The sequence below is a fragment of the Cyclopterus lumpus genome, chromosome 23, assembly GCF_009769545.1.
Source record: "Cyclopterus lumpus isolate fCycLum1 chromosome 23, fCycLum1.pri, whole genome shotgun sequence".
NCBI lineage: Eukaryota > Metazoa > Chordata > Actinopteri > Perciformes > Cyclopteridae > Cyclopterus > Cyclopterus lumpus.
Window position 1 is genome coordinate 2337196 of NC_046988.1, and position 17805 is coordinate 2355000.

A 17805-nucleotide genomic window follows, 5' to 3' on the forward strand; every position below is an offset into this window, starting at 1 on the left:
AAGTCTTGAGAGCACAAACCTTTAATTACCGCGGCCGAGACCCTGACACACAGAGTGCGTATTGTATTGTATTGTATTGTATTGCGTAGGAGTGTTTTTTTGTTTTAGGTTAAATACTCAGGAAAGTATATAGCTGATGCTTTTTAGACCAACACAAGAATGAAATAACCTTTTAGTTTAGAGGAACTACAGGTGGCAAAGCAGAAAGCCATTTTCATCCATTTATATGGCAGTGGAAGTTTGAAAAAATAACCACAGTTCTGAACTACTAACATAATTTAACTTTTCTTTTTAAACTATAACTATAAATAGGCTCCTCGCCGCAGCAGCCAGTGGACTCAAATAAATGAATTTGATAAAAGGACATAATTTGTGTCCAAAAATGAAGGAAACTAAATGTTTATGTAATCACTCAAGTTGAGGCTTTTTCCATCCGTCCTTCTGTTCTTACTAATACTGAAGGTTAATTTACAAATCCATAAAACATGGACTGCAATGCCACGACCTGTTCATCATAAACACCAGAACATAGAATTAGAAACACTCTGCACATAGAATTAAGTAACAGCTTGCAAGAGCACAACATTCAAATCTAGATGAACCTCACAAACTACTCTTTTATTCAAATAGAAAGCATATTTCAAAGTGTAGCAGGGCTTTCATGAATCTTTGTGACTTGAAGGCTTTTAGGACATGAAGTTTGGCCCATGGTGTTGGTTGAACTGGACTATTGGGAGGTTGATTAACTCAATAACCATATCCGTTTGATTTAATGCGGTTAGAAATGTTCTTCAAGCATTCAGATATTAAGTTTTACATTTTTAAGAGTTGGCTTTTTGAATCTCTATCTGCAACAGCCTGCTGATATTTGTTTATCACAACGCTATAATAACCTGAAATGACTGATCATCGTTAATGAACAATCAGTCCTTTTGTTTTACGTCGGTCTAAAGTTCATCGTACAAAAGCTGCAGAACTCGAGCCGTGTTCTGCTTGTGTTGCAATGCGAGGGCAAAAAAGTGATCACACAGTTGGCATTTTGACAAACTTTGTTTTTACTTTGCAGTATAGAAATCATTTGAGCCCAAGATGTGTGTTTTTTTCTCCAAAGTTGTTCAAGACAGAGGATACCAAAAGGGCTCTCATCAATTCAATACTGCTGCAGTACACATTTTGGTCCTTCTTAAGCAATTACAGTGAAGCACACGTCCCACCAATCTGCTGTTAATGCTCACATCTTCCATCACTTTGCATGATACAGGAACGCATATCTCTGATGCATTATAGTAACTAGTCGCCCTTGTGTGGCTTGGTTTATAGGATGCGTCTGGCTGCGACGGAAAGGGGATGAAAGAAAAGAAAAAACATTGACATAGAAATATCAAGCCCCGCCCCCCTTTGCTCGCATGATTTGACTTAAGACGCACAAAGCCAAGCCGCTTCTCTCTCACCCTGACATGAAAGAATACTTGCAAAGACCAATAACTGATGTATAGATATTATTTATCTTCCAAATGCATTTTATATATTGACAAAACAATTGGATGACCCACCCCACCCCGCTGACACGAATTCCCCCACTTTGTAATATAGTTTTGTGAATTACCATTTGATTTGGCATTTTTGGACTATGCATCATCTCGACATGATGCGGCAGAATAATGTAGGGTATTACTGTATATTAGGTATAACCAGTGTTTAGTGCAACATCCATCTGAGTGTGGGTTTAAAATGCGTAGCTCCCTCCCTGAACCCTGCCCAACAACACTATATCATATCCATATATAATGAACTTCCTCAATGGGCAAAACCGTTTACTCGGATGACCAGCCAGCCCATCGGTGTGTACATTTTTGTGTAGTTTTTCTTTTTTTACTATTTTTTGTAAGATTTCAGTCGTCGTCGTCCGTGATGATCAGGGCGGTAGCGGGCGCCACGCTTCTAGTCGCAGGCGTCGCCGAAGGTGTCTTGCTTCTTGCGCTCCATCTCGGCAAAGTCAAAGTCTGAGCCCGTCATCCTCCGGTAGATGTCCTTGATGTCGTCGCAGGTGGTCTCGAAGTGAGTCGTGGCATCGTACGTGCGGGAGATGAAGACCTAGGAGAGAAAACCGGATCAAGGAGGCCTTTTATTTGAAGAAGTCCTTCAGTGCACACAGACGTAGAGCAACTGATTTTGTTTTTACAGACGGAAGGAATCAGACCACAGAAGAGTTTCCTGTGCAGACACGTGGTGCAAAGACGGCGAGTTCTTACACAACAGCAAGTCATCACTACAATGAGCGGAACGTCCTTCTGTAACAAACCAGCCTTCACCGGGGGCATAGATATTCATTTAAAGTGTACGTTTACCAGAAAACAGCACAACAGTTTCATTCTGAAGTTGCAATATTAATATTAAACGCAGCTGATAACCTCTAAGACACAATGAGGTGGACAAGTAGGTTGAAGGGACAGGACGTCTTACATTCTAATGGGGCCGTTGTCTGAGCAAGAGGAGAGCAGATGATGTTCACCGTTAACCACGTTGTGCCACAAATAAGTTCCACGCCTCAAGTGAGTGGAAACCCTCCAAAAGGTAGAAAGAAAAAGACCCCACCTGGCTGTCGGTGCCCATGTCGATGGGGGCATACTGGTCACTGATGCTGACGAACTTCTGCTCGATGGGCGTCAGCAGGTCAAGGGCCGGCTTGATCTCCTTCTCGGGGTCACTCGTCTCCACCGTGGTGCTGATGATGGCGATGTATTTGCCCTGGGCGGCCACGTTGTGAGCAAAGGAGATCATACAAACGTAGATGTCTGGAAAACAACGTTATATGATCGTTAATGTCTGCTGGTTTGTCGGTGGGTGAGTTCAAATAATTAGTCAATGATAGGTACATTTAACAGAAATGATTTCATTATTTAATATACATGTCTGTCGCACTGGCCTTTTACATTCTTTTAGATAATAAAGACACAACAGAGTATACATTCACTGCCCGTGTGCGCTCACCATGCTCCCTTTGGACCTGATTCTGGGGGATGATGATCTGGCAAGAGTTGATGTCGCCAGTGTTGGCGACCGGGTGATTCATGATGCAGATGACTCGGATCACCTGGCCCACTTTGGTGGCGCGATCCATGGCGTAGCTGGGGTCGCAGATCAGCTGCTTGCACCTGGCGATCTGCGTTGGGGCGAAACGGTCAAAAGGTCAGAGGTCATGGGAAAGGTTTAACTCCTGGAGACGGGGTTAGTGTCACACAGAACACCGCTCACCTCTCCCTCGGACTTGACTCCCACCACCTTCCCATTCTCCATCACGATCTCGTCGATGGGCTTGTTCAACATGTACGTCCCGCCGTAGATGGCGCTCAGCCTGGAGTGGAAGAAAAGTGTGATACGTTGCTTCCTAATATCCCCCCTCCACCAAATGCAATAACGTCATATCTCCGCTTTAAGCAGCCAAGAGTCAGGGATGAGGGATTTAGCGGTTTAGTCAGTTATTGGTCCGGTGGCTCAAAAGGTAGGCCCCTCCTCTTATCTTTGTCATTATGGAAAGACTGTTATTTAGCTAACTGCATCGTCACATATACACAGGAAGCAATGAGTTCGATATCACGTTACGCCATTTTGAAGTCAACATTTCCCTGCTTGTGCACCTGCGTTAGCAACGGCAGTAGAAAATAATGGATCAAATTCAAGGTTTATTCATGAATGTAACATTAGACATCTAGACAGTGTGGGTTTAATTACACCGTTTTCTTTTATGAGCCGATCAGCTTTTGCTGTGGAAAAGACCTATTAGGACACCTTAATCTAAAGAAGACACCATTATTTAATGTTTTAAGTCACAACGTGACATATTTTTGATTAAAGTCGATTTTAGCTTTTGAACCCCCTGAGGTGTTGTACATTATCATGTTAAAAACATTAAACAAAAGGCATTTGTTGCTTGTGCCTCTTTGACAGGGCTTTTTAAGTAATGTCAAAAACAGACGATGACACAACATCACAACATTAAAAGGAGCCTATTTTTCTTCCTCTATGATCTTTAAGCGGATGTATGGCCGTTATATTTCTGTGTTAAGATTCTGACTTTCAAAAAGGTGGAGTGTGGTTATGATGCAAATTGGGTGAATCAGACGCTGAAGAACTTCAAGTACCTGAATTCCATGAGCTGTGTGCCACAGTCGCTGCTGCAGCCTGTGACCCACGTTGATAACGGGGCCAAGTCAACGGATCACATTTCAATAACTTCCTTTGTACTTTGCATGTTTTGGTCGTAAAACAACTGCATTTCAATACCTATAACCTACTCCAAGCATTTAAAAGTCATTTTTACTTGGTGTGGTAAATGATGCAAGAGTTCCCGAGTGTGTCCCCTACCTGGCGAACCCTTGTGGCAGTTCTCCCAGGCCGTACAGTGGGTAGAGGTACGGGCTCTTGCCATATCTGGCCAGAGACTCACTGTAAAGCTTGATCCTGTTTATCGTCTCAATGCAGGGTTGATCCAGGTAGCTGAGTTGAGAGAGATGGAGACCAATTAAAACTGTATCACAATCACGTGCAATTAGGTTTATTGTCAAAAATAACATTTATCGAACAACTATAGAGAGCACTGACTCGTCTGTGCGGTAGAGGGCGAGGGAGTGGCCGGTGAAGTCCATGACCTCCTGGCCCAGTTTATACTTTTGGAAAATGGTCCTCATGGATGTCTTTTGGGGGTCGACGTCCTCCATGGTTTTGGGGTTGCTCTCGTCGAAGTTGGAGATGAACTGGAGGAAGTTTTTGAAGCGCCGTTTCTCAAACAACCCCATCAGACCTTTAAAGAGGCCGAGAGTTTAGACTGAGTGGGCCCGTGTTGAAAGCAACTAAGTGAGTGAAGAGCAAGTTTTACAACGTCAACCAGCAGCAGAGGGTTTTCTGGGTTAGACCCAAACAACAAACTAACGAGTCATACAAAGACACACATGCTGCATATAAAATCTAAAACATTTCCTCGATGGTTTCAAGCTGTCCGCACATTTTTATAATCCCTGTTCAGTAGTTTGCCACAACGTCCTTAAATAACTTACTTGATGACAGAGCCTCGGTCTCAGTAGAAGGGACTTTATGGATTTTGCCCCCCTTGTACACAAAGCTGCCCTCGATCACTTTGAAATCCAGGTACTGGGTCACTTTTGTGATCAGCAGCATGCGCACCAGCTGACCTGAGGGAAGGAGACACAAACATCAGCAGCAGGCTAAGCTATTAGCAACATTTTCTCTCCATTTCTGAAACGCTTACAGACAGAGATGCAGAATGAAGGCTGTTTTTTCCAGAAGACTGCCTAAACTGGGGCTCCACTTGAGTTACAACATGCTAAAGCGTTATGGAATGTTTTCCCAATGGCACCAAAAATAAACTGCATATCCCAGCTTTGATTGGTAAAAACATCTACCTTTAACATGTGATGCTAGTTCAGTATGTTTTTATTTTGTTTCTTACAATTATGTAATCTCTCTTGTTTACATTGTTATCGTTTCTATTCTTTGTTTTTACCATGTAAAGTGCCGTCTGTACCGTTTAAAGCGATAAACAAACAAAATGTATTATTATTTATTGAACATCAACATCCATGTCAATTTAGACTTGTATAACATGTATAGCATCCTGCAAGTTTTACTTGTGGTTCCAATTGCTACTTAAAGAGGCATTAAATATCAAATATATAGATATTGAATTATATTTAATATATATATTTTTGAACCGTGACAGACAGCATTAACAACAAACTAAAGCTCACAGAGTTACTGAGAAAATTAAAACAGGTGAGTTAGCCAAGTAATACCATTGGCCATAAGGAATTTAGGGATGAGATCCACATTCCAATCCCGGCCTTTTCCCATGGACTCGGAAGGTTTGCCCGGAAGGTCGAAGCGCTTGTAGAGCTGTAGAGACACACAGAACCAGACTTTACTCACAAGCTACAGACAACAACTCACAATTACACCCAAGGCGCATTTCAGGAAGCACAGCCAGCATTAAGATTTCACAAATCAAAGTATGTTTACAGGTCTTGACAACTTCTACTTTATTGTCTCATTATAATTACCACATTATCAGCTTCAATATGTGCAATCTGGCTTTTCTTTTGCGTGTGCGTGTGTGTGTGTGTGTGTGTATATATATATATATATATATATATATATATATTAAAAAATGTGTTTAAAAGGTGCTATATAATAGTAATAACTATTATGTAAATATTTTTTATGTTTATCCCAATATATATCCCAATTCCAAAGCCTGCAGTTCTGGTCCTCATGCTTAACATTTCAAACCAATGGGACCGCCCCCCGTGTCACAAAGCCGAGCCAGCAGCATCACAGATCAACTTACATCCTCAAGAGGCGTGATGGAGGCACTCTCAGCTCCGTAGTAGGAGTTGCGGTCCATGTGCAGAACCTTCTTCCCTTTCACCGACATGATTCCTGATAAAATGCATTCCTGTTGAGAGGGAAAAAAAGAAGAGGAAAAAAAGCATTAATAGGATGCTGATGGTAAAGCACCATCACCATCGGAACAGTAAACAGATGTATGTGATTGTTTGTGCTCTAATGATCCATCCCACATTAACCACTTTGTTATTAAAGAGTGACCGACGGGCTGTTATACAAATTAATGTACAACTACAAATCCTGCTCCATGTTCCTGCAGGCTTCAGTAGTGAGTAGCCTCCTTCAGATATTCCCCTGTAGTCACTCACGATCAATATGAAAATTGTGAGTAAATGTTAAAAATGACTTTGGACACAAAAAGCTGAGGGGACAATGAATTGAACAATTTGCTATTTTAACAGAAATACGATGAGGACCATGTCCAGGAATTCAGTCCTGCCACACCCAGTACTAACATAATGTCTGACATGATGCTGCGGAGCTGGGCGGATGATTATAGCCTTCACATGGCTTTGGGTATGATGAGGGAAAATGTGCATGTTGAACAGAGACTGGAATTCACACAGACCAAAGGCCATAATGCGATTACTGCGTGCATCATGTGACTGTGTGGACTTCACTCTAAATGTTTTACTATCGAGTGACAGCTTTAAAATATGGCCGTGCGTGGTATAACCCGTTTCTCACATGACCAAACAAACCAAAACACTTCACAGCTTTCACTGGGTGATGTCACCGTCGATCCCTCAGTGTGGAGTCTGTGGCCTCTAATGATACAGGAAGTGTCAGGGTTCGTACCATGTGCATCCAAGACTTTACTGGACTCAACTCGCAGTTTAACACGGAATGAACTCGTACGATTACCACATGGTCTATAGAGACTTTAATCTATGACTTTTGACGATACATTTAGTCTCCACACTATCTCCAGGACAGGATTACTAATGAGCGTGTATGGAATTTTGTTTTGCTGCTATCGAAGCCGAATGCATTGAAATGTTTAAATCGCCCTCTTCGGAACCTCAATGACCTACATCCTGCAACATCTAAGGTAGCTTTCTGCATAGGTGCTCTCCCAAAATAACCCATGGGCCAGTGAAATCCAATCGCATCTGTAAAACGACTGGGTTTCCCTCGATTGTCTGAACTTGCAATGCCGTCGACTTGAAGGACAAAAGTCAGGCGACACGTAAATCTCTCCGTCACTCCTTTCGGGCGACATGTGATTAAAGCCAGCTGCTTATATGAATACAGGCTTTGACACATAGCCTGAGGCAGAGTAGTCATCACTACATCAGCCATGCTGACAGAGAGGAAAAGACAAACTGATCCAGTGTACAGAAGCAGAAAATTGAGCCAGTATGAAACCCATTGTGACCAAAAGCAAAACTCTTCAATTGAACACATAAGACCCATAAAAATCTGAGTATGTGAGAGGCAGCAAAGTCCAACGCAGAAGACAAGAGCTGGATGTGTCTCAGCAGTTCAAAACGATACCATCACATGACGAGGACTTAAAATCCCGGCAGGGCTATACTTGCTTTCAGTTTACGACACAGAGCAATTCCAACCCACTCTCAAATGTTTTAAGTCACAAGAATCTGTTGGACTTTGATTTGACATCTATTATATAAACAGCAGATTAAAGTTCTACATGCAGAACATGTGATGAGCATATAAAATCAGATGGGAATGTGTTGGCTTCAGACCTATTGGATTTTTAACACAATCATTTTACAGCTGAATTTGGTGAACATTAAGTTCCAGTAGTAATGCGAATATGTTTTGCTTTGTACAGTTTAATTCATTGTTTAATGCCTGAAACTTTGATAGAAGTTGACCTCCCTTATTCATTATACAGCGAGTGTATAATGAATAATGCATTGTGTCTATTTCCTCTTCTTTAATACCCTTTTCTCCTTTTGATGAGCACAAAGATAGCAACTGTAAGAATGCAAAAGTTATCTAGTACAGGGAAAATAATCACTTTTTACACTTTTATATAACTTTTTCTTTTTGGAGTAACCTACCAATTAAATTCTTGATAAATTGCTGATACAAATAAAACACCCCAAAAAAGTCTTAAAATCTAAATACCTTTCCTTTCACATAAGATTGAGAAGTGGAACAAATCCCCCAGTTTTAAAAGTTGGAACCAGAGAGCGTTTGGCATCATTGCTTGATAACTGCCTTCATGATTGATTAATTATTAGGACAGTTTTGAATGGAGAATTCTACAGCACTTGTTAGTTTTTTTTCTTTGGAGGCTAAGTAAAAGATATGTCCATCACTAATATTTCCCCCACTAGCACTGGAGATTTTCCATCAGTCAGTGTTTCTGGAATGAGTCCTAAAACCTGGAAATGAGTCAGTATTTTTGCACTTCCGCATGCATGGTCTCATAAAGTCAGGTTTTCTTTATTGTTTTTTGGTTAGATGCCTGAAATAAGGTAAGGGGGCAACACAAGCTCAAGAGGTTTTAATGTTTTGATGTACTGTATGAAATACATCAGTAAATAACCCTCTTGATCATTTTGAAGCTTTTTATTTTAAAAAAAGGCTGTCGCGAACAAGTGCCAATAATAAGCCATAATGCCTACTATATAATAGCCTAATCTTGGCTTTTTACTTTTTCAAATATCACAAAGGTGATGGTCATTGGTGAAGATCATCTTGCTGAACAAAAAAAAAACACAAAAATGTGTGTTTCCCACAGAGCTTATTTCCTGCAATGTTCCAAAAACCCAATGGAACAATCCCATTGGCTTTTTGTAGAGGGAATCCAACAAAAACATGCCATTCATGCAGCACTCCATTTATCATGCAACTAATGCATGCCATCACTGCCGTCTCTGTGTTCAACCCACCACCACCACTGAAACACCACCCTGTTTGCCTCTCTCATCTTCAGGCAACAAGCTGCTTACTTGGGATCACCAAGAGCATCACGATGTGAACCAGACTGCATTCAGGTGCAGTTTGATGTTGTGTGCCAAGCCACTCCCCTCACGTGTCATTAGTAGTGCACAGGTGGAGACACCCCATCCCCCAGGCGCATAACCCAATAAACATAAAAAGGCCCTATTGGTGGGAGAAAATATTCCATTAAAGAATACAAAACTAGTGCATACTGGTGCATAACTGGTGTACATTATATATTATTAGAGCTCAGTGTAACCTGTTGAGCTAGTAGTCATAATATTAGTGTGTAATGTTAAATGGAAATCTGTCAGATATACAGAAGTGAAGTCACTTATTTAACGGAACTAAAACCCAGTGACGCTACTGTGCAGCAGTCTGCTGGGCTTGTTGGGCTGGCTGGCAGTCAATCTAGCGCTCAGATTACTAGCAGTGTACTTTCATTTCCTCAGTCTTGGTGGAACCACACCCAAATGTGAGCTAAAGCAACACAATTCCCAATAGAACTTCACAAACCACCTTTCTGCTCTGAGCCATTGCCCTGCTCCTGAAGCAAAACACCTTGCAACTCAACGGTGTGTGACGTCATGAAGAAATATACATTTATAAAAACTTAACACGGCGGTGTTGAGCCGCAGATGCTATCAGAATCTAAACTGCATACTAGGGCTCCCTAGACTAAAGAAAAACAGCCAAGAAACTGCTAGAAGAGTTGACAGGAAGCTGCCCACTGGCATCACAGTACTTTCATGACCAGAACAACCGGAAGACGCAGGAATGCGGATGTAGAAGCCGTTGTTATGAATGAAACAAAGCAGCGTTTGACTCGTGTATTTTCACACCACTCGTGCACCATTTAGTGTTAATCCAGATGGCCACGTTCTTGTGAAAATATTAGTGTATTGAAATGAGATGAGATTAAGATGCACGTCAGGAGGCCTGTAGTACAATATGGTCAATAATGACAAGTTTATAATCCGGGTAAACAACCCTTACACATGAGGAACCGCTCATGAACTGCCACACATCCTCCTCAGCGTGTCTGGATTTTAGTATGCAAGATCAAACGACACAAGGAGTCCAAGTTAATTCACAGGTTATAAAGTTCCTGACTGACAGTGACATAGTCCACAGTAATCATGTGACATCTGATAAGGAGACAGTATGGTCTTTCCCTTCAGAGGGACGAGGCGTCGTTCACTTTGCGACGATTATGAAGATGATTTATTCGTAGTCGTCCGCCTGTTGAGTCCATCGCATAACAGGAAATCAAGAAGGTATTAGTTAGTTAGTGAGCTTCTTAATGTGTTTTTAATACTTCCATAAGTGTCCGTCTGTGACAAAATTATACAGAGACTGGGATGAAGTCAACAACCGGGTTGACAGGCAGATTAGTCGGTGAAGCTGACACGTCGTTATTCTGTTGTTAGCAAGCTAATTAGTTAGCTTAGTTTGGGTCGGCTAACATTAGCGGACTAATCATCTTATCTTGACCGAAAGTCTGGCAGCCAAATAACCGGTTCATTCACCGCGGTCTCTGCACGCACACAGTCCCCGGAACAACGCTGCTACATAGCCACCGCAACCGTGTGAGAGTTTCAACGTATCCGGAGTACGCTAACGTTTAGGTACCGGTAATCTGTCCAGACGCCGATAGCATGTGCAGCTAACCTGGTGCTAACAGTTCCCGTTAGCTAACAGGTAGTCGCTCACTCTTAGCGGCTAAGCTAGCTACTTAGCGCTAGCGCCGCTGATTAGGCCTCGTTAGTTCTAAGCGCTAACTGCGTCGGTAACAGGTTGAACATTACTTCCACGCAGCAAAATGCGTCGTTTGATTCCTTCTCACCGTAAGCCCGGTGCCCAGGACGATGACGTCGTATTCTTCATTCATTTTTCCAAGTCTTCACTCCTCCGTTGCTGAATATCGGGAAAGGAGAAAATGGAGATCTGCGGGGCTGGAAATGAGAAAGGGGCTGCGGTTCAGCGTCAGGCGCCTCGGGGGGGGGGCGGGGCTTCTCAGCTGTCAGTCACTTGGAAGAAGAGAGTGGCGCAAAAGTGTCGGTGTGAAAAAACAATGTCTCCCAAAGCGCAGAGACGCACGAGGACAGACAGGCAGCCAACATAAGAAGATAGACCAGCCACGTGACATGTTTTTATAATTACTACGTCTTAAGTTGTCACCATTAGCCTCTAACTATACGGTGTGTTTCGTGCTGTACATATCTTAAGATTCAGGTTATGCATTTAGATCATATTTTTCACTCTGCCTTGCTTTGGTAAATGACTCAACTGGGCTTAAAATATTAATTAATATTAATTAATTATTCTGCCACATGACCTAAAACAACCGGTGCTATTGTATATTATGTATTGTTCTCTACAGTTTCTTGTGTTGAATACACGGTCACGCTCAGTCAAATAAGTTTGACTTATTTTCAAATGTCAATTCTTTGTAGGAACCCATTATTGTGTCATAATGGGATATTCACTATTCTCTATTCTTACTATTAATTGTTTATGCACCCATTGAAAAGCATAAATATTGTATAAACCTTGTATATGTAATCTTAGGTTTGTTTTGTGACATCTGCCTCCCGGGACTACAGATGAAAAATAGCCTCTTGGCTAACTCTGTTACATTTACAGAAATGTTGTTATTAATGTGCACTGTCCCTTATCAAATAAACCAAAGTAAATATGAGGAGTTCCACCGAGTCAGGTGTAAGGATGTGTAAATGCATTGCAGTCTTGTTTCTCTGTTTGAGGCAAACATTTATGGTTGACACACCTGTTGTTGAGCTCACAAAGTCAGCCTCTGTTTTACTTCCCCGAGTAACTCAACTCGGCAGCTTACAACTACATTCAATTCTTCAAACACATTATCATTTACATACACTAGTTCTGAAAAAAAAGACCATAGAACTATCAGAGATGGTTGCTAATATTTAAAGCTTAGGTTTTGCTTTGTGTCCGTCATCGTAGCAACAATTGTACAAATATCATACACAGGCAGGTGTATAAGATATATATAATTTGTCCAATAATATCTACCTACACCTCACTGCACAGCGTTCTTTAAACAACATACTTGCTCCTGTGTGGTGGAGAGGCCGGCCTCTTGGCACAAACATCCTTGTGGACTTTTGAAGTTACATTTTGTCGCGCAAAAGTCCGGTCCGATGTAAATATATGAGATGCAATGAGATTGAGGTCCCAATATTCTGTCATTCAACAATACACCCCACAACACGGTACGAGTTGAGGTTTATTCCACCCTAGATTGATTGACTTTAATCACATGAAAGGTTTTCAGGTTCAGATCTGTGCCCCGTGTCACTAATGTGATGTCACGGTGGGTCTGGTAGGCCACGTTCAAACACTCGCACGACGTCTGGTTTCCTGGCGTGCTGCATCGCTGTCGCGCCACATGCGTCCTCGGAGTCTCGGAGTCCCAGCTGCAGGAGAGTCCTGGCGGCGGCGGCGTGCTGCCCGATGCAGGCCATGTGAAGGGCTGGGGAAGAGGGGAGAGCACCGGATGACTTTTGACCATGTCGCATTGAATGTGGATCCCCATTGGCTGTCACTCTTGTGATCTCCTCTTGAGCTGCTCCACACGTAAGAATCACACATCGTTTGGTAGCCTTTATTTTGTTATATTATTTGTATTTATTATTGTCAAGTGATAATGCAGCTGGAAGCCCCAAACTAATTTTAAAGCGTTTTCTCGCTGGTGTGTCCACGTTCTGCTGGAAGGTTTCTACGTCAAAACCTGGAGGATATTTCTTTTCATAGCCTCCATATTAATTAAACATTTCCTCAGGATTACATTTAGCACTTGAATAAAATGCTCTCGAGCCGTCTGTCTATCTAATATTGTCATAGTGTTCTTCAATGAACTGTGTAAACAATAGTGAATCCTCAAAATGACATGAAGCAGATTAGCCTAATTTAAATCACACTGAAGCGTGCTTTCCTCGGAACTTGAACTTTCATCGTTGGTTATTTAGTCTTGAATACTAATGTTATAAAGAAATACTTTAGATTTGAAAGCACATTCCCAGGGGGCTTACATTTGATTCAAAACAAAAGGCTCCCTACTGTAGCCGCGGTGCAAAACCCAACACGCAGTGTGATCCAATGCTTACCAGTTCTTCCCTTTTGGTCCCGAGCGTGAAGATCTGCCCCCAGCTCCAGCAGAGTTTGTATCGTGGACGTGTGGCCCTCCTGGAAAATACACATTGAAATGAGGAAGGAGAGCTTGTTTGCACACTGCAAATGCACATGGTTTGTTCGTAGGTTTGTGAATATTCCCATATTGTAATCTTACTACTGGCGCGATTCTGTACAAACGACACCGATGGCATCCGTTATAGAGATTGATAGATAACATCACATATGCTGCTTCTATCACACTGATGACTATTCAATTCAGTTTATTTTGTATAGCCCAAAATCCCAAATTACAAATGTGCTTTACAATGTGTACACATAAAACATCCCTGTCCCAGGACCTCACATCGGATCAGGAAAAACTCCCAAAATGGGAATCTGTGTGTACCCCCTTAAGGTACAAGTACCCTGGTTACTGCTCTAACCTTTGCAGCGTAATGCAGGGCAGTGAGCTGGACACCAGTGGCCCTCTGATTCACGTCTACGTTTAAGTCCAGCACCAGGAACCGCAGCGCCTCCTCCTGGCCGGTGACGGCGACTTGGTGCACCGCCTGAGCCCCGAGTACGTCAGCTGCTGTTGGAGACGCCTACAACACAACACAAGTCGCGTTGTGACAGTGCACATGAATACCTCCATTTCTGCAGAAGCCTGCACTGAAGCGTTACTGAACTGAAAGACCTTGTTCTACCTGGTGTTTCTCTAGAAGCAGCCGGGCCACAGACACGTGTCCGTTCCTGACGGCATCCATGAAAGGAGTGACTCCACAGCTGTCAGTGCAGTCCGGGGCATAGCCACATCTGGAAGAGGGACCAGGTGAAGGTGAGGGTCAGGCAGACAGGGATATCTGTGAGCTGCAAATCACTTTAAAGCTCATAAAGTACAGGGCTATATATATCCCATATAAAATTAACACTGACCTTTGACCATTCTAATCAGTTCAACCAAAAGTGCAGGTGGACGTTTGCGCCAAATTTGAAATGTGTTCACATCAACTTAAAAAGGTCACAGCGTTCCCAGAAAACATGAAACACATTTGACTGTCCATGCAATGGGTTTAAGTTTAACCTACCTCTCCAGCAAGATCTGAACAACCTCCTCACGGCCGTGCATCGCTGGAAGGGGGACAGAAAGAAGAGTGCTGGTTATAATCTGAGGATGAACACAAAAGTTCCCTGACACAACAGGAGAAAACATGATGTTACTTTTGTAATCTCCAAGTGTGTGTGTGGTGATCACACAGCTTGGCCACAAGAGAACATCCATGTGTTTTGTGCACACCCGGCACAAAACACATGACGTGAGGGACCGTGAGGATGCTTTATACCTGCAGTGTGCAGCGCAGTCCGGCGCGTCTTGCTCGCCGTCCTCCAGACGTCCGGTGCGGCAACAAGAATGTGCCGGACGACCAGGGGATCGCCCTCCCTGCAGGCGATGTGGAAGGAGTTCCAGCCGTCCTTGTTTTTCAGCGCGGGGTCGGCGCCGCGGCACAGCAGCTCCTGGACCACGCCAAGGTTCCTCCGGGTGCAGGCCATCATCAGTGGAGTCCTGAGACAAGAGGCAACCAATTAAATTAGTGTTGGCAGTCCCAGAACAAGCTCACGTGTCAATAAACAGTGGGATTAAGTCAGTTTTTGGGGGAGATATAGTAAACATGTAGAATTTAAAAAAAGATTATTAAACATTATATCAGGGGGAAAAAGATACTTGCAAATAGAAGAATACACTTTCTTATATACTCTAATTTGTAAATAGTTTAAAGGTAAATCAAATCTGTCCTCTTTAATCTTCAAATAAAATATTAGAACAGAGACCATTAAATTAACTGGACATTTGTGATAAAAAGATAACGATATGAAGACACTATATTCGATGGAATACAAAAAAAAAGGTCTCCTTCGAGCCGGATTCGAACCAGCGACCTAAGGATTTCAGCCTGTTACCACTACAGTCCTCCGCTCTACCAACTGAGCTATCGAAGGGAACTGACACATACCACACAACAGTTCGTTTTTAAAGCCGAAAGAGGGCGCTACACGTATGATCGATATATTAATTGCCCGCAGGTGTATACGGTCATACTCACCAGTCAGCTTTCTTCAAGCTGTCCACCGTGGCTCCTTCCCGGAGCAGATAGCTAACACACGCCTGGTGGCTCATAGAAGCAGCTTCGTGCAGCGGCCTCTTGTAGTCGTTGTTGTGCGCCTCCACATCCACGCCGAGCTGCTTTATCAGGTACTCCACCATGTCCAGGTGTCCCCGCCTGGCAGCGTAGTGCAGCAGGGTGTCCCCCGACCGTCCGAAGTGTTTGCTGCTGACGGTCTGAACCGCCGCCGAGCCGCCTGAAGATATCACTTCCTCTAGAGAGCTCAGCTGTCCCTCCTGCGCGAGCCTCACCAGCAGCCTGCACGTGCTTTCGTCCATGTTAAAGGCTGCAGTACGAGCACAAAGCGTCAAAACGACAGATAGTAGTCAGCTGGGCTTCTGGAAGACATGCTGGAAAGCGCCGTTTACGTTGTTTACGTCGAGTAGCAAACAAATGAGGTGGCCAACCATGACCTTACACTGTTAACACTGTCCACCCAGAAGGACAAACACAACATTTTATTATTGTTATAATATAATAATTGCATAATTCAAGCAAATACCTTTTTTTAATTTGGCCCTAATCGCGCACAGATATGAATTATACATATAAAAACATAACTTTAATTTTTAAACTAAAAACAAATGTTCCGTTCTTGAGGGTAAACCCCTTAACGACCGTAACACATGTTTCTAGTTGAATACTTTTAAATGACTGATGGTCAGAAAATATCCATACGCCAAACAAAGGTGACAACTTAAACTGCGGAATAAGGAATACACTTTAGTCGTCCTTTCCAGCACAACAACGCCGCTTGCCTTTATGGGAAATGTAGTTATTTGTGACGAAGCGATTTTGGCTCGCTGAAACACCTCCAACCTGTTTTAAATCCGTCATTTCTTCCACGACATGACTTCAACGGTGATTTTCCCAGTATATGAATAAATACCACATTAAGTACATGGCTCAGCCCCCTGGTTTGTTACGCAGAGATCCCGTGTCCAGTCCCACGCGCGGCTCAGAGAGTCTGGCTACATGACAGCGAGGAGTCAGGGCGCTGGTGAACAAGATGAGTCCCATCTGGAAGGAGAGAGAAAGAAAAAAAAAAAAAAAAAAGGTGGGAGAGGAGAAAAGTGGGATTGTTGGTGAGGGTGAGTCTCAGTTCTCAGAGGTTTTACAACATGGACAATGGACACCAGGGTTGAGGCTGACCACCTCCTTTACTTCTGGTAAGTAGGCTGCATTTGTGACGTTTTAAATGGGCTTTAGGTTGCACTCCATGACATATCAAACCAACAGGGACACACCTCCTCCATTTATCTCTGACTTCTTCAGTGCATGTTCACTCAGATGATGCACTTTTTGAACGTTACGTGTCTGTTGTACATTGGGGAAGTATGATTTGTGCATGTTGTGCTATGTATGCAACCCTGTTGTGCTCGTTATACAAGAGAACCTTTTGTCCCTTCACACTGAAAAGAATATCTATCTTCGAAAAAAAAAAAAAAAGCCCAGTTAATTATTTTACTTTAATACTAAATAATAAGTGTGACATGTTTAGATCATAGTCATGTAATTTTTCCAATGCAATTTAATAGTTTTCTGGAATTAGGGTTTGTTATGTTTTTTTAATACTGTAGTAGGCCTTGAGGGAAATAATGTGCCTCTTTTAAGCTTCTTTCAATTCCCGAAAAGGTACGAACATTTTCTTTAATGTGAGTGAATTTGAGTCCTGAAAAAGTGAACCGCTTGACCCAGGAATGTTTTGCAGCGTGATGACTTAAGCGCTATGGTTTTACACCCCAACCCCCATGTCCCCTAAGAGTGTACATGTTACAAGCTCCAAAGCTGGAAAATAGCAGTGTGTGGTCACATATTCTGTGCTACAATTATGCAAAAACATTGGCAATGTATTGAGATCAGAGAACACATTGTATGTCAGCACAAATGCATTGAAATTTAAACAGACTAGAGGGGATTACCATGCTGGCCGGAGGCAGCGTGTTTGGCAGTTTAGTATCTGGAGCTAATCGGGTCCAGATGTTTTGGGCTGCTCTAAACAGGGACAAACAAACCAGAAACAAATGCATGACACAAACCGCACGCACTCCTCGTTCACTGGGAGTCTGCAGGTTTCTGAGGAAGTGCTGAAACGTGAAAAGCAGACGTGCCGATGTGAAACTGATGAGCAACTTAAACCTTTTGCCGTTTC

At 42.7% G+C, this 17805-nt stretch overlaps 3 protein-coding genes and 1 non-coding gene across 6 annotated transcripts in view; 1 reads left to right on the top strand and 3 right to left on the bottom strand.

Moving 5' to 3' along the window:
* Window positions 1-1031: 1031 nt before the first annotated feature.
* Window positions 1032-11356, bottom strand: gdi2 (GDP dissociation inhibitor 2). Its single transcript, XM_034526115.1, has 10 exons — window positions 11186-11356; window positions 6362-6469; window positions 5811-5910; window positions 5055-5189; window positions 4603-4801; window positions 4366-4497; window positions 3256-3355; window positions 2992-3163; window positions 2596-2795; window positions 1032-2094 (listed from the first exon to the last, which is right to left on the bottom strand). Exons 1-10 carry the CDS (start codon window positions 11228-11230, stop codon window positions 1942-1944), a joined length of 1344 nt encoding a protein of 447 aa, XP_034382006.1. The 5' UTR covers window positions 11231-11356; the 3' UTR covers window positions 1032-1941.
* A 766-nt stretch (window positions 11357-12122) lies between these two features.
* Window positions 12123-16584, bottom strand: ankrd16 (ankyrin repeat domain 16). 3 transcript variants are annotated; one of them, XM_034526569.1, is made up of 8 exons: window positions 16473-16584; window positions 15594-15939; window positions 14835-15055; window positions 14580-14622; window positions 14199-14307; window positions 13935-14096; window positions 13485-13563; window positions 12123-12850 (listed from the first exon to the last, which is right to left on the bottom strand). In XM_034526569.1, the coding sequence occupies exons 2-8, from the start codon at window positions 15929-15931 to the stop codon at window positions 12687-12689; spliced, it is 1116 nt and encodes a 371-aa protein (XP_034382460.1). In that variant the 5' UTR covers window positions 15932-15939; window positions 16473-16584; the 3' UTR covers window positions 12123-12686. The 3 variants fall into 3 exon arrangements, with proteins under 3 accessions (XP_034382460.1, XP_034382458.1, XP_034382459.1); XM_034526567.1 differs by having other exon boundaries at window positions 16412-16515; XM_034526568.1 differs by lacking the exon at window positions 16473-16584 and adding an exon at window positions 16156-16265.
* Window positions 15402-15489, bottom strand: trnay-gua. The gene is given in 2 exon segments: window positions 15402-15437; window positions 15453-15489. It is a non-coding gene; the product is annotated as a tRNA-Tyr (tRNA).
* A 126-nt stretch (window positions 16585-16710) lies between the features above and the next one.
* glt8d2 (glycosyltransferase 8 domain containing 2) overlaps window positions 16711-17805 on the top strand; it is an 8938-nt gene continuing 7843 nt past the window's right edge. The window contains exon 1 of the mRNA XM_034526570.1: window positions 16711-16822. The gene's annotated coding sequence lies outside the window, so the exon portion shown is untranslated. The remainder of the gene's footprint in view (window positions 16823-17805) is intronic.

Bases quoted from the DNA above. Each gene is read 5' to 3' on its own strand.
- gdi2 (XM_034526115.1), bottom strand. From the start codon at position 11,230: ATGAATGAAGAATACGACGTCATCGTCCTGGGCACCGGGCTTACG. The intron at 6,470-11,185 runs GTGAGAAGGAAT...CCCTCTCAACAG, and splicing joins TCCTGGGCACCGGGCTTACG to GAATGCATTTTATCAGGAAT. The intron at 3,164-3,255 runs GTGAGCGGTGTT...GCCCCAACGCAG, and splicing joins GAGTCAAGTCCGAGGGAGAG to ATCGCCAGGTGCAAGCAGCT.
- ankrd16 (XM_034526567.1), bottom strand. From the start codon at position 16,490: ATGACGGATTTAAAACAGGTTGGAGGTGTTTCAGCGAGCCAAAATCGC. The intron at 14,308-14,579 runs GTAGGTTAAACT...TCCCTCTTCCAG, and splicing joins GTTCAGATCTTGCTGGAGAG to ATGTGGCTATGCCCCGGACT. The intron at 12,851-13,484 runs GTAAGCATTGGA...CCTCTTCCCCAG, and splicing joins GGACCAAAAGGGAAGAACTG to CCCTTCACATGGCCTGCATC.